Genomic DNA, 24,799 nt, shown 5'->3' on the forward strand with positions numbered 1-24,799 from the left:
AAGGGACTTGGTCCTTTCGGCTTCAGCAATTTAAAAATAATCTCTCCCTCCTTAGTGGCAGGAGATGCCAAAGATAAAGACATCTCCTGGTTCTCCCCCAACGGAGAAAAGCTTACCCCGAACCAGCAGCGGATCTCAGTGGTGTGGAACGACGACTCCTCCTCCACCCTCACCATCTACAACGCCAACATCGATGACGCCGGCATTTACAAGTGCGTGGTCACCGGCGAGGACGGCAGCGAGTCAGAGGCCACCGTCAACGTGAAGATCTTCCGTAAGAGCCTCCTTCTTCTCCTTCTGTGTCCTGTGTCCTCTCCTTGTCAAGGAGACACGTGGGTCTTAGGAAGGGTGAGATGGCAACGGAAGACCAGTGGAGGGCCTCACAGGTCCCTTCTCTCCCTAAGTCTTTTCCGACCTAGCTCAGAGCCCCAGTACGTTCTTAAACGACGCTTGGCCAACTCAGAACTCACAACCCTGGTTCACACTGGTCACAGCTACTACCGCAGCCAACAGGCCCCCAGTCTGTAAATTCAAATTACTCAGTTCCCAGAGGTCTGTTAGGGGTTCCTCTGTCCCTTCCCCAAGTGTTGACTGAGCTTATGCAATTCCCTTCTTCTTTCGCTCTGCCCTGCCCAAAGGCTCAGTGGGGTCGGGGATTATTAGCTGTGCCTCTCAGAGCAGGAAGTTCCCATTGCCGCTGAAAACCCCTCTGGAGGTGGCAACTCATTACCTTGTTGCCATGCATGTGTCCTCGTGGTCAGAGTAATGGTGGGCGGCAGCTGATGGAGCAGTATTGATTGCCACTGTGTGTATTGCCACTAATCGTGATTTTCCTATGATCTTTTCTACAGGATTCTCTATTCCGTAGGGAAGTTGGGGTGGGGCTGGGGGTAGGGATCCAAGTGGGAGACAAAAAAAAAGGACTGATGGCTGTTATTACTCATTGTAGAACAGGTGTTCTCCCAATTCATTCTGCCTGGGCATTGTGTTTCATTGGCACTGTCCCTCAGGGCAGGGACCCCATGGGACAGTGACCTCTTGGTCACTCCTTTTTTCGTATAGACCCTTTTCTGCACAAAGTGTGATAAATTTAGCACCCAGTGAGCAGATATTGGGTGTCGAGCATTGATAATGTATTCCCCTACTTATGCCTGGCGTTTGTGGCCAAGTTCCCCTTCTTGCACAGCTGTATATCAGGATCAGACTTGCCCGGGACTCAAGTCCAGGCAGCGTGGCTCCGGTGGAAAGGGGTCTTTGTGGGAGAACCAGCTGTTTTTCCCTCATTCTTCTGCTCATTTTCCAGAGAAGCTCATGTTCAAGAATGCACCAACCCCACAAGAGTTCAGGGAGGGGGGAGATGCTGTGATCGTGTGCGATGTGGTCAGCTCCCTCCCGCCAACCATCATCTGGAAACACAAAGGCCGCGACGTCGTCCTGAAGAAAGATGGTGAGATCCGAATCTCTCGGCAGCTGCCTGCCTTTCCCCCGGGGCCACCAAGTTCCTTAGTTTCTCTACCTCTACCAGCACCTGAGACACTCCAATCTGAACTCAGATTCAGTTGCACCAGAACCCGCATGCACAGGTGTCCAGGCCCTGAATGGAAATATGTCTATAGTTGGTATATTCAGACACTTGATTTCCTCTTCAAAGCAAAAGACAAGTTTCCAGTAGACTTTTGTTCCTGGCTATCTTTCAGAGCCAGGGACATATTTTCTTATTTCAGCTAACAGCCCCACCCCACAGGGCTGAAGTCAGGGGGTAGGAAAGAGGCTGGGCTAACTGCCTGCAGATACCAGAGTTCTCTGACTGATCCTTGGGTGAACCCGCCTCTTGTCTCTTCTAGTCCGATTCATAGTCCTGTCCAACAACTACCTGCAGATCCGAGGCATCAAGAAAACAGATGAGGGCACTTACCGCTGTGAGGGCAGGATCCTGGCGCGGGGGGAGATCAACTTCAAGGACATTCAGGTCGTTGTGAATGGTGAGGAGATCCGTTCTTCCTGCTCTCTGCCTGCATTGCTACAACCTTGGTCTCCCCAAATCATTCTCTCTAATTCCTCTTTGGTTCTGTGAAATAAATCCTGTCCTGACTCAGTGATCCATCTCGGCTGCCGAATCCCCTTCCCACCATAACCTGTGGGGATTTTTTTGGTTTTTTTAAAAAATACACTTGCCTTTTGGATCTCCCCTCAATTGTGAGGGCTTTTAGTGCATTGATTGAATGTCCTTCACTGTCTTACAGCACTGGCAACTTTCCCCATGCTTACTGATAAATTCTTCTTCCCCCTCATTGTCCTTGATGTCACCATAATCGGGAAGTCAGTCCCCTGTTCAGTGTTCACAGAAAGTATTACAATCAATTCAGGCCTCAGAACAGTCAGAATCATGGTCCGTGGGCTTATTAATCTTAATTTGCAGTGTCAAATAAACACACCCATGGAATCGATCTGACATTTACAAGATGTTTACAGGAAATTATAATGTCAGTACTAAGAAAATAAGTAAATCGTGGTTGAATTGTTTTGACTATTGATACATATTTTTTTTTTTTTTTTGCCAAACTCTCCCCCTCTCATTCCTTTGGTAAAAAACAGTTTGTGCACAAGGTTGTTTATGACAATCACAGAGAAATGTCACTCTCTGGGGAGCTGGTGCATCTCCAATTGGCATTAACCATCTAACCACCAAGAGCAGTAGTGTCCAACTTTTTCCAGTATCGAAAGCCCCTTTTTAGCATCAAGTTCCACTGACCCTTGTAGTCATTATATTTAATATGCATGGATTGAGAAAATGTATAATGAAAAATAGCTACTGTAAATCAAATACTGTTTTAACATGAGTAAAATGTATTATTATAGCTTCTCAACTCTTGGAAATAAGAATGTGGGAGAGCTGCCTATTCGCTTTGCAGTAGTTATTCAATACACACATGAACTTAGATTACTTACACGGACTCTGCAGCTGCCTGGGACCCTTGACTCACAGGCTGAGACCCCCTGACCTGGGGGCCCCTGGAGCTGTCATTTCTCCAGGCCTTTGGGTTCTTCCAAGTTTTCACAACCACCCCTGACACCCTTCTTTTCTTCAGTGCCACCCACCGTGCAGGCCAGGCAGAACATCGTGAATGCCACCGCTAACCTCGGACAGTCCGTCACCCTGGTATGCGATGCTGATGGCTTCCCAGAGCCCACCATGAGCTGGACAAAGTAAGAAACTGGCTCATCATGCCTTTTATCGTGGCCTGGAAAAGGGAGCCTCATAGGGTCTGCTCCATGCCGGCATTTTAGCAGATTAGATGTAGACTTTTGGGAGTGTCACCTGCAGGTGAAGAATGGATTCTTCTATAAGGTTCTCTTGCCTTGTGCATTGGACTGTCCCTTCGTTTTCATTCTGCAGGGGGGCAGAACCAGAGGGTGTGGCCTTGGGGTAGGGAGGGCTCTTTGAAACCTTCGTGTTGTGTAGTTTGCAGCCCCTGGAGAGAGTCCCAAGAGTGAGTAGAGGAATAAAAGGTGTATGTGGAAGTACAACTTGGTGTCTTAACGTTTTGTGACACCAAGTTGTCAGCATTCCGTGGAAAGTAATTACAAACAAACATCTTAACGCTGTGGTCAAAATCATGCTCCTCTGCATTTCTGTACCCTGCAGGGATGGAGAACAGATAGAGAATGAGGAAGACGATGAGAAGTACATCTTCAGCGACGACAGCTCTGAGCTGACCATCAGGAAGGTGGACAAGAACGACGAGGCCGAGTATGTCTGCATTGCTGAGAACAAGGCTGGAGAGCAGGATGCATCCATCCACCTCAAAGTCTTTGGTAAGGCCAAGGTCACAGCTTTGCCACAGTTCCTTTTACACCACGCACTCGATCCATCAGCAAGACCCTGTTCACACCTCCTTGGGAGGTATCCCAAATGCAGCCACGTCTCACCAGCTGCACCACCTAAGCCCTTAGTCCAGGCCACTGTCACCCTCACCTGGACAGTGGGATGGTCTCCCTGCTGGTCTCCCTGCATCCCCTGTCTGTCCCCTTCATTTCATTCTACTCATGGTAGCCAGAGTGGCCTAAGTGCCACTCGTCTGTTTAAAATCCCCCAGCAGCTTCCTCTTGCAGCCAGAATGGAATGCAGACTCCCTACCAGGACCTCCAAGGCCAAACAAACCTTCCTCTGCAGCCCGGTCTCTCTTTCACTGTGCTCCACATTCAGAGCTCTCCAACCACACAGGCCTTCTTTCTGTCCCTCAGACACAGCGAGCCTGTTCCCCATCTCAGGGACGTTGCACTTGCTATTTCTTCTGCTTGGAATTTCCTTCCTCAGATGCCCCTCCAAGCCACCTTCTTGGTACATCATGCAGATCTCAGCCCAAACCCACCTTCTCGAGGATTCCTGCCCCCACTGCCCTGGCTAGCACAGCTCCCCCATCCCCACGCCCACCCACCTCCACTCATCTCTCTCACGGCTCTTTCCTCCTCTGTTGCGCTTGTCAGAACCTGAATTAATCTCATCCACAAAGCTGTTTGGGGGATTGTTCATCTTTCACCTCCTCCAAGATGTGTAATCTCCAAGATGGCAGGACACTGGCTGTCTTGTACATCGCTTCTTCCCTGACTCTAAACAGCACCGGATCCACAATAGGCCCTTGGTAAACACAGTCACCCACTGGCTGGCTGCCACTCTGCCTCTGTGTGGCAGAGGCTTCCCCGCCTGTGTGAAGCGGTGTCACAGGACATGGTGAAAAGAGCCCCCACGTCTCTACTCACTCTATCTTCATACGCTCAGGAAATGTTCATTGCTTTCAGAACCGAAGTGCATTTTGACCTGACCTTGAAAAAAGAACAGTCGTTGCAGAGAAATGTTTAACCTAGTGGCTCTCAACTCTCTCTTCACATGTGTTTAAAAAACACAGATAAGCTGGTCCCCTGTAGAAGGTGCTTCTAGAGTACAAATGTCTGAAGGGCTGCTCTGGTTCCTGGAGCTCCCAGGTACCGTGTTTCCCCAAAAATAAGACCTACCCATAACATAAGCCCTAGCAGGATTTCTAAGCATTTGCGCAATATAAGCCCTACCCCGAAAATAAGACCTAGTGATGGGCGTGGCTACGCAGCATATCTGCACAACCCATGCATTTCATCACAGAGCAGTAAAGAACATGAGCAGCCCTTCTCATCTGCCCCATTGTGACAGCTACTATCCCAGAGATGACCGGAAAGGTGCGGGGGCAGTCCCACCGACAAGGTCGTCTCCCCCTGTCAGGTCCCAGCCATCCTGTGCGTGCTGAGGTTTTGAGGGGAAAAATAACACATCCCCTGAAAATAAGCCCTAGGGTGTCCTCTTGAGGAAAAATAAATATAAAACCCTGTCTTATTTTCCGGAAAACACGGTAGTTACAACGTGCATCCATCTGGGAACCAGGGTTGATCCCTGTTTGTTTAGCCTGATCAGAAGAATGGTTTGTAAACACAGACCTTTGAAAATCAGGGTCCATATGCAAATAACCTGCTATTTATCCTCTAATGACAACTGGGTTTTAGAAACAAGTTATCCTTTTGGTTCGAGTTACTTGTCTAATACATACTTGAGAGTGACTGCTAAACTTCTTAAAAAATATATTCTTGAGGGTCTTTTCTCACTGAGATTTTTATTAAGTTTTCCATATTATAGAAAAATACAGATGCATTTGTTAATTTATCCCTTCACTTAATAAATATTTATTGGGCACCATTGTTGCTAGACAGAGGGGCTACAGAGATGAGTAGGGATATGGGGTCCCTTGACCCTGAGAAGCCCAAAGAGGGAGATAAACACAGAAGCGTATAGGTTACAATAGTGTCGGTCAGCAGCATTTGAGTGACCACTATGGATCCAGCCGTTGCTGAGTCCACAGAGATGAATAGCATGGACTCAGTCCCCATCAGCAAGTTCACAGGCTAATGTAGATGGTCACTGCTGGAATTTGAAATGACAACCCATTCTAATGACTTCATGAGAGTAATACGCACAGCGTTTTACAGGAAAGATTTCTGGTCCTGCATGACATAAGTTAAAGAAGTCATCACAGCCGAGTGCTATCTCACAAGTAGGCATTACCCAGTGAGAGACAGAGTGGATGGACTTTTCAGGCAGCCCGTGGACAGGCAAGGAGGCGGGAAAAGCACATGTTTGCTGAACGAGAGCTCTTTGTGGACAGGGGCCGTGTCTGTTACACTCACAGATATGTCCCCAGAGCCTAGAACAGTACCTGGCATATAATAGGCACTAGTATTTGAATAAATGAAGGGACTTCCATTAGCTCCATGTGAATGAAGCATAGCATGTGTGGCAGGGAGATGAGCCTGGAAACATGTTATCATCATTTGTCTTTAGGAAATTATTGATATTTCAGACATTAACCCCATAAAGTAATAATAATAATAACCAACACAAACCAAGCGCTTGCAATGTGCTAAGCACTATGTGAAGCCATAAATTAGTTCTTTAATCCTCATTCCACCCCTGTGAGCCAGATTTAATTATGATCCCCATTTCGCAAATCAGGACCCTGAGCACAGAGAGATGAGGTGCTCCACCCAAGGAACCGGGACTCAAACCAAGGCATCTGGCTTCGAATTCCATTCCCTCAGCTCACAGTGGTGGTTGCTACTCCATGAAACCCAAGAGAACATACACCGTATCCAGATCACATAGGGAACGACCAGCAATACTAGAATTAGCACACGCTGCCTCTACCACCACGTAGCTCACGTTTCTCTGTAGGAGCACACTCAGCTCTGACTTGGCTGGGTAAGAGCAGATCTTCTCAGTTTCCCTCGCTGGCCTCTCTGGTGGTGATGCTGCCCCAGGAAAGAGGGGTGGGTGGGTAGTGAATGCAGGGCCACGTGGGGCCGTGCGCTAATGAAGAAAGTGGGCCAGGTCAAGGGGAGGAGGTGATGGGGCCGGGAAGGTGGGATGGGGGAATTGGCAACACAGGATTCGTCTTCCCATCCTCCACCTCGGACCCATGAACACCCTCCTGCAACACTGGGGCGGGTTCCCCAGCAGTAGCAGAATCTACAGCAAGAGGTAGAAGAGGATAGAATCCTGTAGCTTAGATAGTAAGAAAGCGCTCAGAACTCTGGTAGCTTCAAGAAGGGACAGCAGTCAGTAGGTAAGGGACATATCCAAATTAGGGACTGTCACAGTTGTACCTAAGTGACATCATTTTTTCCTAAGAGAAGGATACATTCCAGCATGCATTGCCCTAGTTATTAGCGAGGTGCTCTTTTTACTAAGCAGTTGCATCCTGCCTTTCTTTAAATTTGGCAGTGAATTTCCATCGCTCTTTCCCCCATGGGCCCTTCTAAAGAAGTTTTGTCTCCCCAGATGCCTGTTATCTCGTGTTAAAGCTCTTGAGGTCTCCTGCTGCCTTGCTTAGCTGACACCTTGTGACTAAAGCAATCCTTGAGGGTTACAGCAGAGAACAAGCAGGAGCCTGAAGGAAGGTGCACCTGGGCATGCCCAGGTATGCTGTCCTTTGTTCAGCAAAGCAGGGGCTTCAGGGCGCTCCCTGGGCTAGGGTTGCAGGAGCCTGGACTGGAGGAGTAGGAGTAGACAAGGCCGGCTCTCAGTGGCAGGCCTGCCTGAAACGCTTGACAAGGTGCAGTGGAACAGTCCGAGGCACTAAGTGCCATGGAGACAGGAGACTAGAATAGGGATCCCAAAGCCAAGGGCCCACAGCAGAGCATAATTAAGATGCAGCAAGGACTGTCAGAGGGAATGATCTGGAGAGATTCCTCTGGGAGCTAGAATGCAAAAAGAGGGAATCTTTTTGAAGTAGGGTGACCCAACATCTGTCCCTGTTTGCCCAATAATGCCCCTTGTCCTGATGTAATTATTTAGATCACCCCTCTTCATTCTCAAGAGTGTCCCAGTGTAGATAAAAAAAATTACATACATCGCTTTTGCTAAGGCAGTATCCAAACCTTCAAAGTTAGTTCTGACAATGGCACTGCCTCTGGAGTCAGAGGGGATGAAGTCATCAGTGAGAAGCTCCCTCCTTCCAACAGCCCTCTGTAGACTGTAAGGATTAGCCATTGTTAGCAGTGTTTTTAAAAAAGAATATAGTTTGCTTTTTTCTAAGGACTTATACAATGCACCCTTTGTAACCATCTGGGAAATGGAGCCACCAAGACCAAATATTAATAGATGTTAACTGACCCTTGTCTGTCTTCTGCGAACCTTTGGCTGCCAGGACAAAGTGCTGTAGGTCAGGAGAACGTCAGCAAAACACTGTCTAGATCTCAGAGTCTGTCCAGGTCCCAAGAGGCCAGAAATTCTGCCTCCCTAGGACTGTCTCCAGCCCCCAAAACAACTGCTCAGTTTAGTAAATTCAGTTGTTTGGCTGAATTATTTTTTTGTTTGTTTTACTTTTTTCATTCTATGATTTTGACAGTATAGAAATTTGACTTTTACTTTACCTTTATTTTACTTCTATTCTACTTACTTTTTTCTGTTTTCTGTTTATTGTATTTTACCTTTATTTACATTATTTTACCCTCTTAAAACAATCCTATTCAATGGCACTTAGAACTTAATTCCTTTCAATACAAGTTATAACCTCCTTGAAAATCATATTTATCAAGCTAGACTCAAAGCCTTCCTCTAGGAAAACCTCATTCATGTGGACTTAATCAACTCACATTTGTGACCATTTGGCCACATTGGGTTGGGATGTGCCTATGTACTATCCATTAGAAAAGGATGTGCTAGCAGGCTGTTAGTACAGATTAACTGTATGAGAATATTTGAACTAGGTAAGTGTTTTTATATAGAAGCAGGCATTTGCTACAAAAAAAAAAGATGTATAGCTCTATCACTGTTTTCCATTTTTTAAATTTATTTTTAGATTTAATTTTTTTTTATTTCAACATATTATGAGGGTACAAATGTTAAGGTTATGTATATTGCCCATGTGGCCCCTACCCCCTCGAGTCAGAGCTTCAAGTGTGACCATCCCCCAAACGGTGCACATCTCGCTCATTATGCATCTTAAAGCAGCAGCAAAGACCTCAACTTGGAGGCTGTACCCAGGCAGTACTTTATTAGCCTCCTTGGCGTTCCTGTATGAGTTTGAATATAAAGCCAACGTAGTTATTTAAAAAACCAGCTTCTAATTCTGATGTCTTTGTTTGCTTGTTTATCTACCCTGGCCTTTTTGTCTATTAGTGAAATAAGTTACATTTGTGCAGTGTTATCTTTTTCTCTTCTATGGAAAGTTCAGCAATTTCGGAGTATAATTGTTTTAAATTGGGAAAATTCAATTTTCTCTAATGTTTTAACGTTTCACTCAGCTTTGGAAAGCTTGTGTTTTCTTGCATTACCCAAAACATTTGGAAAATGAACTCATCTCAACTCATCTCCTTCCCCTCCTCAACCCCGTCCCCAGCCTCCACCCAGTCTCTTGCCTGCTAACACCGTCTTCTAGTCATTAAGTGTTGCAATCATCTGGACTCCTTCTTCCTCTTCCTTTTGACTCTCTCCATCCCAACGTGCCGTCTGTCCATGTGCTCTGTCCCCCAAACCCCCCTCAGTCTCTCTTAAAGTTTTCCTGACTTTCTGTTCGCCCGAAATGGCCTCTTTCAGGACTCAATGTAACTTCACATCCGGGTCATTGCCGGGGCTTCCAAATTGGTTTTCCCGCCTTGAGATTTTCACCATACTAAACCATCTTAAAATTTTCCTAGATTAACCTCCTTGAAATACAAATGACCCCATTCTCCTGATCAAACTCTGCCTGTAGTCTGGGCCCCACCAGCCAGTGGGTAAAATTCTAGCAACCCAGCCTGCCTCCCGCTACGCTGCTCTCTTCCCAGCCCTCTCTACACATGTTCTTGCTTCTTTGCTTTTATTCAATCAGTTTTCTGCACTTGGAAAGACCCTGTCCTACCCCGAAGTTCTACTGGCTGAAAAATCTCTTGGCCCAGACTCAAAGCTGTCTCCTCTTAAAGGCTCCAGCCAGGGGAGTGTTCTTCCTCCACATCTTTTCCCCACATCCATTGCTCTTAGCACTTGAACCCTACAGGAGATGTTTGCTTTAATTATTCTTGTGGTTTCTGAGCTTTCCCATGCCTACCTCATTGTAGGCTCCTTGGAGGTTCAGCTCTGGATCTCCTAAATCATCTAGAGCAGGCCCTTGTATTTAGTAAACAGATAACCTTAGTTGAATGGGTGCATGTCATCATTTAACCCTTTGCACTGGGATGTTGAGTGTGGATAATGTCGAATGGATGATGAGAAAAAAAGCAAGCGAGTGCAAAGGGTTATTAAACCCAAGAAAGCTAAGTAATTGGGTAAACTCAACAGAAATGTTTTGTCTTTTCAGCAAAACCCAAAATCACTTATGTAGAGAACCAGACTGCCATGGAGTTGGAGGAGCAGGTTACTCTCACCTGTGAAGCTTCTGGGGACCCCATTCCCTCCATCACCTGGAGAACTTCCACCCGGAACATCAGCAGTGAAGAAAAGGTATAATGCTGCCCAATAGTTTCAGGGCCATGGAACATAGACTTGAAGCAGATTGAGTCTGCCTGTGCCCAGTTCTCCTCGGTGAGCTAGAAGCTGGGATGTGGTCAGCAGAGGCCATACCCAGGGCCTGCAGCCTTCCTCCCCCAGCCTGCAGGACATGGCCTGCTCAGCATCTCCTTGCAGTGCAATAGGCATGATTCTTGGTATAGATGGGCAGCAGGGGTGTGATGTTAGCGGGCATGCTCGTTGGATGTTCTGGGAAGGAGGCAATAGTGATTTTCAAACCCAGGGTTATGGAGCTGTGAGGAACAAGGACAAGCCAAGGTCCTGGTGCACCAGATGACATTATCATCATCTCAGAAGCACCTAAGGAAAGCAAATGTCTTCCACAAATAATCGGGATCAAAATGAGCCTATTAATTCTTTTCCTTGCGTTTTGTATACTCATGCTATATATGCACTTATGCACAAAAGCTTGGTTGCCTTTGTGTCTGCCTGTATTCTTGGTCACATTTGGATATCATTTTGTTCTAAAGGCAAAAATAATTAGCAGTTTCTAAATGATGATTATACCAGTTATACGGTATATTCACTGAAGGTTTAAGAACATTGTACCAACCTTCCTGGCAAATTAAAATAACTGGAGAGATTTAGCTTTAAAGCACATGGATTTATAGGCCACCGGAAAGCTATCTTTATTATTGACAATATATAAAACTTGAAGTGACCACATGTCATGCAACCCTTGACTATTGAGTAGGTCAAAGGCAAGAGGAAAAAGCTTGGGTTTAAGGCAACTTAAACCCTCTTATGGCTCTTCTCCAATCTCATTTCACATATCCTATCGTAATGGGCTTCATTTCAGTTGGCCAAAGTTTTGTCACCTATTCAGGAGTAATGGCCTTAGTCTTAAAGAACATTTATAATGGATTGCTTATTGACCAGAATGTCAGAAATGATAGATCGTCACTCTTCTGCCTGCCCATAGGAAATCCCTAGAGAGATAAACTCCAATAAAGCCAAAAAAAGGATAGTATGAAATACTAGAGCTAAATTTGGGGTTTGCATTTGAGGAACTTATTTCTGACCAACTAATAGAAAATAAAACTAAATCAAAAGGAACAGAAATTGCGATTTCAAATAACCCATTATTATTTTTTTTTGCAAGTTTTACCTCTAGAGTTGAATTCAACTTAACAAAATCTCAACTGAGGAACTGCTAAGTATTTTTGAAACTCACATATGCTGTTTGATACTGTGAAAACCAACTAGATTAAGAAATGTGGTGTTTACTTGGATACATTCTTTATCAACATTGGAATTAAACCCTCAGCTAAGATTTCAGCTCCCATCATGTGTGTTCTGTGGATTAAATGTACATTTCAGGGCTTATACCACAGGGCCACTGCCTGGCAGATCTTTCTGCATCAGCTAAAAAGTAGATTTGTCCAGAGCGACCTAGTATATATCTTTGACCTACAGCGAAGGACAGAAATAATATCTGTCTTAGATGAATGATGCTTTTAAATTCTGTATCTTTTCTAGGAATAGCTCAACAGCCAAGCTAGACCAGAAGAGTTATTAAGATTTGTGCCTACCAAGGTTCTTTAATAGGCTGGCACTTCTGGCTTGTATCTGTGATTTCATTTTTATGGAATGAGAATAAATAGCCAGGAACTAATACACACACCTACGCAATTTTGAGACAGAAGGTATCCAGCAGAGACTATCTCAAGCCTAGAAGGAACTACTTTTAATATAATGCAGTTATCAGTATAGATCATCAGTCTTTGATGATTATTTAAGCCCAGCCACATGGGTTGTATTGAATACTGTGGTCCTTTTTACTCTGGACTGCCTTCAAGTCTACTTGAAGTGACATGATTGGGACATGAGTGAATCAATGTTAGGACGAGTCCTCCAAATCAGCCAGTGATGTAACAACAGATTAATGGATTCGCCAAAATGAAGCTGCATAAGAAAATTTCCCATTAGTCTGTTAATTATATATTGACATGAAGAGGCATGATGTCCATCTCATACTGTGGATGGCTAATAATTAAGAAAACAAATAATGGGGTATTCGTGAGCAGGTTGGAGTCCAGATAATAAATTTTTCTTTTACTTTGGCAGCCTCTCCCCATGCTCTCCTCCATCCAAAGTTACATTACATGTAACTAGGTACCAGTATTACTAGCATCCCTGAATTGTAGGAGCAGAAGAAAACAATTTTCTTTTTAAGATCAGTGTCATAGGCTGAGCAGGTGACAATAGACTAGGTAAAGAAGCCTCCTGAGAGTGAGACACGTAAAATTCCAGAATCATAGGAGATTGGAAGGCACCTTTTGAGGTCATCCAGTCTCACCTGGTACCCTCTTTTAGCATCTCCGCCAGGAGATCACTCAGCCCCTGTGTGAAGGGTGATGGCATCAGTCGTCTGCAGGGCAGTTGGCCAACACTGATGGGCAGCAAGGACTGCTGTAGTACCCCCTGTCACTCAGTCCTCCCCACCTCTGCCACTCAGTCTTTTGGACGAGAGCCATCAAAGTGCTCTTTAATTTTCCTTCAATCAATCTGCTCATCTTTCCTTTAACACAGCAGTTATTTTCACTGTTTCTCGCATGTCATGGTTTCCACGTCTTTTACCCCTCCGGTTGTCCTATCCTAGACAGCTTCAGTTCACTCGTGCTCTTCTAAAATTCTGACATGTGCAGTGTAACTGATGCAGACTCCAGCAGGGTTCTTGCCTCCTTGATCTGGACACCGCCATGCAGTTAAAGGTGCATTAGCTCTTGAGCAGTTTCCTTATTCTCTTGCCTCCTATTGAGTTTGTGGTCAGCTAAATGCTCAGGTCTTTTTGTACGTGAACTGCATTGAAACCACACATCTCCTCTCCTGTTCTTACGCAATTGATTGCTTAACCAATAATGCAGAATTTTATATTTATTTCTGTTAAGAAATTATATTTTGCTTGTTGCAGCCCAGGGTTTCTCAACAGAGTCACTGTGGCAATTTGGGAAGAATCTTCCTTTCCTAGGACTGTCCTATGCATTGCAAGATGCTTAGCATCTCTTGCTGGTCCCCTTCCCCTTAAATGCTGTAGCCGCCTCTAATCATTACTGAAAAAGCCACATGTACAAACACCCCCCTGGCTTGAGAGTGACTATTTGAGCCTATCTTTCCAAATGGTCAGGACTGCTTTTCATCAGAATTCTCCTTAGAAGACTGTGGGTTCAGGGCATTTAAAGCCACATGGGGCCCCTATTTTATATACGCGTATTAAAAGTAATGAGATAGAAGCAGTCATTGGGGATCCCAGCTCTAGGCATAGAGCCCAGGGGTAGGCAATTGAGTAGCCTTTCTCAGTGCAGTTGGCATCTAACATTTGTATTAGTTTGTATTAGTTCCAACCTTGTATGAACACTTAACTGAAATAACTTTGCCCAAGTCACTGGTAAAAATGTTGAATGGGACAAGGTCAGGTATAGACCCCTTAGACTACCACAGTGCCATGGTGCTCTCTCATGACTTTTATGGCTTTTGAGGAAGGTTCAAGGATTCCTTTAATAAAGTTAGTTACAATATAAGCTGATTAAAGCAGCTTTTGCCTTTTGCCTCACTGCTGAGTTTAGTACTACCCTTCTTAAGGGAAGAGGGGGAAAAAGGCTTTCAACCAAGATACAGGATGAGTGACTTTCTAATGGAATTCCAATGTTCTTGTTCATTAAAAAAAAGAAGGGAGCAGATAAAGCAAAAACCAATACAATGAGCATGAACGTCCCATCCTCTCTGGTTTGTGTCTAATCACTTGTTTGAGAATGATCCTTGTCAGTCTGTTAGGCTTCAGCTAGTAGAGGTGGTTTAGCTCAACAACTGATAATATTAATAGTTAGGCTAAGTCTAATTGTTTGGGTCATTCAGATCATTAAGGTAGGTAAGTTGTCAAAAAGCTGAATCATTTCTTAGTAGTGGTCGCTCTTATGTTGACCAAAAAATAAAATATATTTGGCCACCGTAATAAGTCAGTTCAGTCACGTGTATGAAGGTCATTGTGATCCTTTGGAGAGTTTGTGCATCCACATTTCTTTCATTACTCATCCTGCCCAGATTCCTGTTCAGTATTGCCAGGTGTTTAGGAGGAGGGGTGGACGCTAAATTCCAGGCACTATTTACATACTGACGCCCAGGGATGATGATTTGCATACTCTATCCCTGGCAGAAAAAGTCCATCATGTGCTTATTTGAACATCTCCGTGCCTTTGAAATAACTGGCAAAAAAAGATCTGTGAAGCCTTAATGATTAAGGAAAAGCACAGTAGAGTTGAGATCAGAAGAGAGAGAGAGAGAAAAAAAAATGAAAAGCACCTTGTGAACCTGGAATCTAGGGCTGACAGAATAGCCTACAAATAAGCGAGACCTTTTGAAATTCTGGATTCTTTGGAAGGTGCTTTCTTTTCCCCTAAAAAAATTGCTCATTCAATATAAACCCAGTGCCCACTTTTAAACGCTGGAAAAGGTCACTGCATTGAGCAGAGTCAAGTTAATCCACTGTGTGGACACGTGTAAAACAGGGACTACTTAGGATAATTGTAGAGGTGTTTCACTTTAGTTGATATACATATTCCTGCAGACTTGTATGTAAGATAAAACATGCGAATGTTAAAACAACCTAGAACTAACAATTTTGGGAGCATTACTAATCATACCCTAATGTATTTCATAAGTATGTATATTTGCACATCAGTTTGTCTTTAAGTGGGCCACAGCTTCTCCAAATTAGTAGGGCCAGGGTATTTCCTATCATTCCGGCAGGCATACTACAGGCAGGAAGTCAGGCTACTAGAAGCATGTGTTACTATCAACTACTTATTCTTAAAGTCACAGAACTGTAATGATTTGGAAGAGACACAAGAAGTATCAGATTTGAAAAGCAAACAACTATATATGATATGGCTCCTAAAAAAAGAAATATCTTAATTCATATAGCCCTGGCATGTGACAGACAAGCTTCTCAGTGATGTGGAATTGGCAACCACATTTGACATGCTGGCCCACTGTTACTTTGATCTATGCATGTTCCTCTGTTCTCACTTTCTTCTTCATTCTGACATCATGTGACATAACCCAATATTTCCATCCTCATGTCTCACAAAAGCTCATTGCATTTAGTGAACTTGTACTAAATGTTTGCTACCTCATTTGCATTCCCTGGATTGCATTGCTGTGTTTCTAGCATCTTGTCTATCTTTATTCCATCTGAACATCAGGGACAATTAGGCAGTCATGCCACCTAATAAAAAGAACAATGCAGCTACAATGTCTTTGACTCCTGGTATGAAAAACTGTAAGCAGAGTAGATTTCCAAGTGCCAGAGAAATAAAATCTACATGGGTGGAAAATTCCCCAGACCTCTATGTCCCTGAGTTGGCACACTCCCTTATGAATGCTATGTTTGATGAAGATGGTACGTGCTGGAACACGCATGCCATCGGGGCGTTCTCTGCCTCTAAGGACTGGAGCTCTACCACAACCACTTGCATCTGGTATCCTCAAAGCTTCCAGACCCGTAGTCTTAAGGACTGCATACTTCTCATTCCTAGTGTACCTCTCTGCTCCTTGCTCTGTTCCTGATTTTTGATAGAATGCATGCAAAAAGTTATAAAATGCATGAGCATAAAATGGCATTAGTATATCTGTGATAAGCTCTCTAATAAAACCCAAAGGAGGAAACCTACTCTCTAAGTATCTCTAGATTATGTGGTTAGAACTACGAGTGTCACCAAATACTACAAGGAATATTTAAAGTGTCTTGGAATAGGAGTAGTCTGATATGTCTCCAAAGATTAGGAAAGCCTTTACCTTTTGAATTATATATTTTAATGTGCATAAGGGGGAAAAAAAGGATGAACATAAGCTAAATCTTAAAATTAAATTGGGTAATAAACACACCATTGAAAGTGGGCCTTGGAAAAAGTTCTGAATTTAAAAGAAGCTGCATGTGCACGGAATGCAGTGTGATACATCAGTTCTCTAAAGCAACATGTTGTAAAATTTTACTGCTTTCTTGTTGTGTTTTATATCTTGTTCTCTCCAGGCTTCGTGGACTCGACCAGAGAAGCAAGAGGTATAGCTTACCTGACCACTAGCCAGTCTTTAGTTTTGAAAGCATTACAGTTTAACTCACCGTTGCAGTTTAATAACCAGACATGCTACGCTAATTAGTAATTTAGTTAGATTTAAAGAATAGGTCGATAGTCGATAGCGGTAGACGTTATTTAGCAATAGTGTCCTTTTAGGATGAGCAAGCAAGCTGTGTTGGGAGTGGATGAACAAATCCTTATTATTTCCTAAAACTGGATCTTATTCTCTTGCTGGTGCTGGTAAAAATCGCATCCAGGTAATTATACTGATAGAAATAAATTGCCCCAATTCCCAGGCCAGGAGTTTTGAAATGATGGAATGTTTTTGAACTCAGAGTGGTTCATGTGGCTTTGGACCATAAAGTCACCGAGTTAGTGATCTAAACACCCACTCATCCCTTTCCTTTCCAGCTCAACTCATCTTGTTGCTCACTTATTTTAATAATGATTGGTCTTGGAAGATTTTCACGTCGCATTTCATCTTAAAAGCAATGCAAATGACATCTCTTGTTGGTTTTCCCAAATTGCTAAACATATCTATGTTACTTTTATAGAGCATTAAATTTACTAGATTAGAATGATTTGGTACAAGTGGTTTTATGATTTTTAAAGTCAGTGGCATTTAGCCTTTAAAATTTCTCTGACTACTTGCTTCAGTTTGGGTCATGTGGGACTTAGTTTGAAAACTGAAGCTAAATATTAATCTTTAGATCTTAATCGCTACATCCCAAGACCATACTTATGATCATGGCTATCATTTTTTTTACCTGATTTGTCGATTAAGTGACATATTATGAAATAAAAACTAGTATACTTTAGATGAGATTCAAGGATCTAATCCAGGTATCCTCAAACTACAGCCCACGGGTCACATGCGGGTGTTTTTGCCCGTTTGTTTTTTTTACTTCGAAATAAGATATGTGCAGGGTGCATAGGAATTTGTTCATAGTTTTTTTTAAACTAGAGTCCGGTCCTCCAACAGTCTGAGGGACAGTGAACTGGCCCCCTGTTTAAAAAGTTTGAGGACCCCTGATCTAATCCATACATACTTTTTTTAAAAATAGCTTTTGTCTCCTCTTCAGTGGGCTTTTGGTACTCTAATAACAAATGCGGAGTATGGTGATCCTATAGACTCTGTATTTTAATTTTAAAGACTATCCCCTCAGACTTTCAGGAATGATATTATTCAGAACATATAATTCATGTGTTCAGGTCATGGCTATGCATATTTCATGCTGTTTAATATTTGAAAGTTGCCTGCCTGTCCCCAGGCACTGATACACGTTTCCGCACATGAACACACTGCCATTGTCAAATCTAGTTCATTATAAGCCGCCTTTGTACCACGCCTCCCTCCATCTCATAGGATCTGCAGTTAAGTGCGCACCCTCAGTGAAACGCTTCCCTCCTGTGGCACAAGAATCGCCTAGAGCTGTCATAGCTTGGGTGTTTTAATTGCCCCAAAAATCATGGACCCCATAGGGATTGGGGAAGGGAGAGAAGAGGTTTAATTATCAGCCACTCTTAAACAGCTACAGATCTCATTCTGGTTGGCCTTGGACATCTTTCCTCTGTCGTTGTGATTGAGAGGAGGAGCTGAGATTTATCAGAGAGCATTAAGGCCATGTTAAGAGAATTATTATTATAAGTGGAAGTAATAGGTTTACTTCCCAGGAAAAGCAGATTGATTTCACTCCATTTCCTAGAAGTGTCCTTATCTTGAGGGTCTCACTTTGGTCATAATTGACTTTCAAGTGAAGGCTGCCCCTGGGGCTCGGGAGTTCTTTTCTCTCCTATTTGTCTCATTCAGAGATGAAGGCCCTAAGTCCAGATGAGTGCCAGAGAAGGCTCCGGTTAGGGCCAGTTTCATTTTGTAAGTTCTAAAAAGTCTTAGCATGTTTAGATGGGAGACGAAAATATTTTGATGAGAAGAAGAATTATAATTGCAGTCCATACTTTTTGGGGAAAAAAAAAAAGGTCTTCTTGCCACCATGATCTTTGCACGCTTGCCCAGAGCTCATCTACTCCCCCTGCCGCCACATCCTGGGTGCCAGCATGACTTTTGGTCCAGATGGCTTTGTAGGTGGCACTCTCGGACTTTGTCCTGGGGCCAGAGTAAAACATGTCAGGGGGTGGCAGTCTAATTACACAGGGTCTACTTGTGTATCCTCAAAGGGAAAACCGGGTATCTGACAAATAATTCCATCATCAGATCTGTAGTGAGCCACAGACCTACTGGTCTGTTAACATCATTAAAGGAGAGAAATTTCCACATAGAGAAAGTTCAGAAAAGAAACCAGATACGGAAAAAAATTATATATATATATATATATATATATATATATATATATGGCTATCCATGCTGCCATTTTCTGAGCTTCTCTTCAACCGTTTTCTAGATTATTCCAAGTAGAGACTGCTCCTCCCTGTTGTTAAAATCCCATTTTTACCTCATGATTTTCTTTGCCTCTTTCATTGCTTTCTTTGTCTCTTCCTTATGGAAATATTCTCTTGACTTCCTGAAGATTAAGGTCAGATTTCCAGCCAGGGCTGTGGTGGCAGCCCCAGCACCAGTCCTGTCTGTGTCACAAAGAGTCATATAGTTCAGTCTCTGGTTGGCATCACAGAGGTAACTAGAAAGGCCAGGGGTGGACCTCGAGTTCCCTCTGCCTTCAGCCTTGCTGTGATTTTGGAAAACAGGAGTGACAAGCAGGTCAGGCCAGCCCTGTAGAGATAAATGCAAGGATGGCTTCATGCTGTCCATGCCACTAGTGTAGACTGACAGCTAAGGATTTTTCTGTGGTGTATGAAAGGAGCCACTGAGATGTATCAGCAAAACACAGTTAGCCCACGAGAAAGGGGGTCCTATGATCCACGCAACAAACTGGGTGTCTCGAGGCTTTTTAGTGACGTGCTGCACACCTGTGTGTTGTCGTCATCTCTCAGTAGCGTGGGATGCAGCTTCTCAACCAACCAGGCTCCCAGATTTATAGGTCTAATGGCAGCACTGCAACGCTCAGCTCAGGGAGGAGTGGCAGTCACAGCCATGGGCAATGATGACTTTGCTTGGCGCTGCTGTCTTCTTGCTAGAAGTTGCTTTCCAGCTTCCAGACCTGAAATGTGACAGGAGCTTAAATAACTGGACTGGACTAGATCTGTTAGTGATGGCAGAGGGACTTCTTGTGGTAGGTCTGAGGCTGCTGCACAAGGCCAGTGCTCCTTGCTTTTGAGCTTCCTAGACTGGCTGCCGTATGACATTGCATCTCCGGGCTTCAAGCTTCCAACCCAGCATATCAATAGAACCTGAAGCCAAGTGCACTTTCATTTTTTAAAGACCCAGCCGAGGGGATGGCAGATGCCAGATGCAGCACACCCTCCTCTCTATCTCTGCAGAACATCATATGCTCGAGATAAGAGGGTGGCCCAGCCCACAAGGAACAGGGGACCCCTTCTTCAGATTACCAGCTTTCTTGAGGATCTGAACCTGGGCCACATGCCTAGACTCCATCTGAGCCAGCAGCCACTTTACTTAGATTGTCAAGGGGGAAAAAAACCTTTGGAGATATTCCGGTACTCATTGCCTAAGGACTTTATGCTTATTCTCTCTTAGGCCAGTCATTGTAATTCTGGAGACCCAGAAGCCAATTGCAATATCAAGGCCTATGAAATGGTGATGACCGTGGTCTCAAGGATCCCAGACCTGCCTGGGACTCTCTATACCTCTGTCCATGGAGAGAGAACCCAGTTACCCTCACTTCCAGCTTGTCAACAGCTCAACTCCTGAGCTTTGAGTTATTTGACTTGTTTTTAAATGGAATTATTTCATCCAAGAAAGAGAGGCTTCTGCAGAAATATAGGTTTCTTGCATAATTTCTTAAGTTGAGCACATTCAAATTTTCAGTCCCATGCACATGTGGCATGGAACTGGCAGATGGGCAGAATGGAAGGAAGGGATGGGAAGGCAGGCTCCCAGAATCTCATGAGGCAAGGCTGCCGCTGCAGGAGCATCTGCTGGCCAGGGCTTTCGGTTCCATCGTAGACATCCCAAGCAAAGTCGTCTTGGGGACCTAGCCCCAAACCAGTCTTGGCACTTAGTTAAGGCCACCTGCCGTAGCCGAGTCCCACCTTCTGCTTTGGATCCACCCAAGTTCCCACAGTGTTTCCCACAGCCTCCCCTACTAGGTGGCACCAAAAGTAAGACTCAGCCATTGTCGCAGAGAGGAGAGGGGGTGAGAATGGTCACAGACGAGCGGTGGCCTAGTCTCCCCGCCAGCCCTGCCGTAGCACTGCTGCCTGCGCCGGGTCTCAGGCTCTGACACGCCCCCTCCCTCCCGGCAGACCCTGGACGGGCACATGGTGGTGCGCAGCCACGCCCGCGTGTCGGCGCTGACCCTGAAGAGCATCCAGTACACGGACGCGGGCGAGTACATCTGCACCGCCAGCAACACCATCGGCCAGGACTCCCAGTCCATGTTCCTGGAAGTGCAATGTGAGGACCGGCTGGGGAAGACTCGGGGGAGGGAGGGACGGTGCAGGATCCAGATGGGGAGAAAACAGCAGCAAGGACCTGTGTCCTAGCCTGGGTGCTCTGCTGATGTCCCCTCTAGCAGTTGGCCCTAGGCCAGGCCACTTCAGAGCTATGTCCCCGAGCCACCGCACACACACACCGTCCCCAGGCTTCTTATAAGCCTGCCAAGCCCCTGGAGCCTCCCCACGCCATGCGTGTGCACAGGAATTCTGAAACGGCCCTGACTTCCACTCCACCAGGCACCACCTCTGCTTCAGAGCACACCCGCCTTCCCAGTGCCAGGAGGCAGGATGTGGGGGGCTCCATGAGAGTGCCAGTCATCCTGATTGTCGTCATCATTCATTGCAGATGCCCCCAAGCTACAGGGCCCCGTGGCTGTGTACACTTGGGAGGGGAACCAGGTGAACATCACCTGCGAGGTGTTTGCCTACCCCAGTGCCACAATCTCATGGTTCCGGGATGGCCAGCTGCTGCCAAGCTCCAACTACAGCAACATCAAGATCTACAACACCCCCTCCGCCAGCTATCTGGAGGTGAGTCGGCCTGGGGGCAGGGGCCAGGTGCCCCAGTGGAGAAGGCACAGGTGAATGGTGGGTAGGCTCCTGCATGCAGCTCACATCCTCTCTGTCTTCCTTCTCTGGTATATACTGAGCAGGGAAGGCATTGGCTGGGGAAGAAATTGAGTCTCATCCCAGGTTCCCTGTCCCCTACCACACTGATCCTCTCCCTGCAGCTAGAGCAGGGACTAAGAGAAGGAACGTGCCTCTCCTGTGAGCCCTTTTGTCATTCTCTCTTATTTAAGGCCGGGCTGGAGCTAAAGATTCATGTTTTACTAGTTCTATTCTTTCTCAACTTAATCCAGTAAATAAGGATCTTAGTCTGTGGCCATCCCACAGGACATTTGTAACCCAAGAGCTCCTTCCTTCTAAAGGTGACCCCAGACTCTGAAAATGACTTCGGAAACTACAACTGTACTGCAGTGAACCGCATTGGACAGGAGTCCTTGGAATTCATCCTTGTCCAAGCAGGTGAGTGTCCCTTTCGGTGGCTTCCACACCACCCGTACTCTGCCAGCCCATTTTGTGTACTTCGTTGGTACCAGGGTCAGCAGGGCCAGGGGGCCAGGAAGCAGAGAGCCGTTGGAAGATCTGAGCATGGGTCATGTCGGGGAGAGTCACCTGGTGGGGTGGGCCAGGAGGACGGGGTACAGGCGACAAGATTCCCAAGAGTGAGCAGAAATGAGAGAGACACGCCTTGTGATTGGGAGTTACGGTCCCAGGCCAAACCAGGCTCACCTGGTATGTGTCCTCCCCACAGACACCCCCTCTTCACCATCCATCGACCGGGTGGAGCCGTACTCCAGCACAGCACAGGTGCAGTTTGACGAGCCAGAAGCCACAGGTGGGGTGCCCATCCTCAAGTACAAGGCCGAGTGGAAAGCAATGGGTGAAGAAGCGTGGCATTCCAAGTGGTATGATGCCAAAGAAGGTGAGTCGGGAAGAGTTGGCATTTCCTTTGGGCTCATGAGTGTCTCGGCACTCAGTGTTGGGGTGCACATTCACACCCAGCACCCACCAGATCCTGGCTGCCCACTAGGGAAGAGTGGCACACCACTCTCACCTACTGGAGTATGCCAGATGTCATGTTCTTGTGGCATTAGGAACCATCCTTCCAGAATTAGGTTGTGGTCACATCCGCTTGTAGAGTTGTTGGTCCCTCTGCCCCTGCCCCCTGGCGCCTCAGAGCCTGGTTTTCATGACCATGCCAGGACAGGTGAGGCCATCCCCACCATGTTCCAGGCAGCAGCCCCACAAAGGTGCTGAGCACAACCAGATGAGTCCTGTCCACCCATCCTCTGCATATTCGAGTGACTCAAGCTGCAGTCTCCTACCCACACCCAGCCAGTCCCACTTGGGTGACTATACTCAGGGACTGTCATGTAATTATGATAGTAACCAAGTGAGCAGAACCAGTAAGGAGTGTCTGCTCTTAAATCAGTCCTATGATATCTTTCCAGGCTGAAGATTTTAAAATATGACCCAACCCTTGGATTACTGCAGTTTTAAGATTCTGAGCCCAGACCATCTAAGGATGGAGTCTATTTATGTCTGACTCCCCCTTCTGGGTTTAACTGGAAACACTCAGCAAAGTGTATTTGGTTGCTGTAGAAATTTTTAATCCTGGTCTGGTATGTGGTAACTAGGGTGGAGTTGGGAGTGAGCTGCAATATTGGTATCTCGGCCATTCCAAGGCACGGTCCAACCCAGTTTTACTGAAACTTAGTTCTGCCAGAAAGCATCCATCACTCCCTCAGTTTCTAGGGGGTCCGGGGGACCAAGAGAAATTGCTGTGTGATCAGAATCTGGGTCAGAAGAAAGTATTCTCCTTTTTTAACTCCCCTCTGAAATCCCATTCCAACTTTGCAGCAGGTGGATCCCATGTTACTATCAATCCACCAGGCTTTTTTCTTTTTTTTTTTTTTTAAGGTCAGTTCTAGTAAATTTTTAAGCTACACATAACATATTTTACATTTAACCATTTTTAAGTGTGCAATTTAGTGGCATTAAGTGCAACTGTCACCACCATGCATCTCCAGAACTCTGGACCCATGAAACACTAACTCCATGTTCCTTCCTCCCCGAGCCTCTGGTAACCACCACTCTGCTTTCTGTGTCTGTGTAGTTGGCTCTCCTAAGTACCTCGTATAAGTGGCATCATATAATACCATCCTTGTGTGACTGGCTTATTTCACTTCGCACATGTCTTCAAGGTTCATCCATGTTGGAGCATGTGTCAGAATTCCCGTCTTGCGGAAGGCAGAATAGTATTTCCTTGTATGTACGTCCTGCATGTCATTTGCCCATTCATCCATCAGGGGTCACTTGGGCTGTCTCTGCCTTTAGGCTGTTGTGAAGGGTGTTGCCGTGTACGCGGCTATCCAAGTGTCTGTGTGGTCCCTGCTTTCAGTTCTTCCGTGTGTCTGCCCAGAAGTAGACCTGCTGGACCCAATGATAAGTCTGCGTTAATGTTTTGAGTCCTCGCCATACTGTTTCCCAGAGCAGTAGGCTGTCACTCTTTTGTGATCCTCCCCATGTTCTCACAACAGCCAGCATGGAGGGCATCGTCACCATCGTGGGCCTGAAGCCAGAGACGAGGTACGCGGTGAGGCTGGCCGCCCTCAACGGCAAGGGGCTGGGCGAGATCAGCATGGCCTCCGAGTTCAAGACGCAGCCAGTCCGTAAGTAGAGACAGCTCCCCTGCCTCCTCCCGTGCCCCCCCTCCTCTCCCTGGGGGCAGCCAGGGACCCTGAGCTGGCCCAACGTCATTGTCCAGATGACAGCTTTTTGTCTTTGATCCCCGTGCTCACGACGGCCCCTCCTAGTTGAGCTAACACTCAGCCCCCCCTTCTTCCTCTCTTTCTCGAAGAGGTTGGGGACACCGTCCTCGTAGCCGGTCTAGCTTGTTAGAATAACAGCCGGGGGGAAACCACCGACACATTAATTAAAGAGAGTGGGAAGAAAACCAATGGATTCTGGAGGGACCTGGGAGATTTGCTTTTTGACACAGGGCACAGAGGCCCTCAGCACCCTGTGACTTGAAGGAAGAGGGCCAAGATGGTGACAGGTCACA

The 24,799-nt window shown here is 45.7% G+C and overlaps 1 protein-coding gene across 12 annotated transcripts in view; it reads left to right on the forward strand.

The window, feature by feature from the left end:
* Window positions 1–24,799, forward strand: part of NCAM1 (neural cell adhesion molecule 1) — a 297,758-nt gene that overhangs the window by 232,696 nt on the left and 40,263 nt on the right. For 6 of the 12 annotated variants that reach the window (XM_076002515.1, XM_012761119.2, XM_012761124.2 and 3 more), the window contains exons 3-14: window positions 56–274; window positions 1,304–1,447; window positions 1,845–1,982; window positions 3,090–3,207; window positions 3,647–3,816; window positions 10,359–10,501; window positions 16,596–16,625; window positions 20,980–21,130; window positions 21,518–21,702; window positions 22,101–22,197; window positions 22,487–22,657; window positions 24,276–24,407. In XM_076002515.1, the coding sequence (XP_075858630.1) occupies window positions 56–274; window positions 1,304–1,447; window positions 1,845–1,982; window positions 3,090–3,207; window positions 3,647–3,816; window positions 10,359–10,501; window positions 16,596–16,625; window positions 20,980–21,130; window positions 21,518–21,702; window positions 22,101–22,197; window positions 22,487–22,657; window positions 24,276–24,407 (1,698 nt within the window). The remainder of the gene's footprint in view (window positions 1–55; window positions 275–1,303; window positions 1,448–1,844; window positions 1,983–3,089; window positions 3,208–3,646; window positions 3,817–10,358; window positions 10,502–16,595; window positions 16,626–20,979; window positions 21,131–21,517; window positions 21,703–22,100; window positions 22,198–22,486; window positions 22,658–24,275; window positions 24,408–24,799) is intronic. The other 6 variants (XM_076002514.1, XM_076002518.1, XM_076002516.1 and 3 more) reach the window with 1 other exon arrangement.

Source organism: Microcebus murinus, chromosome 4 (genome assembly GCF_040939455.1).
Source record: "Microcebus murinus isolate Inina chromosome 4, M.murinus_Inina_mat1.0, whole genome shotgun sequence".
NCBI classification, from domain to species: domain Eukaryota; kingdom Metazoa; phylum Chordata; class Mammalia; order Primates; family Cheirogaleidae; genus Microcebus; species Microcebus murinus.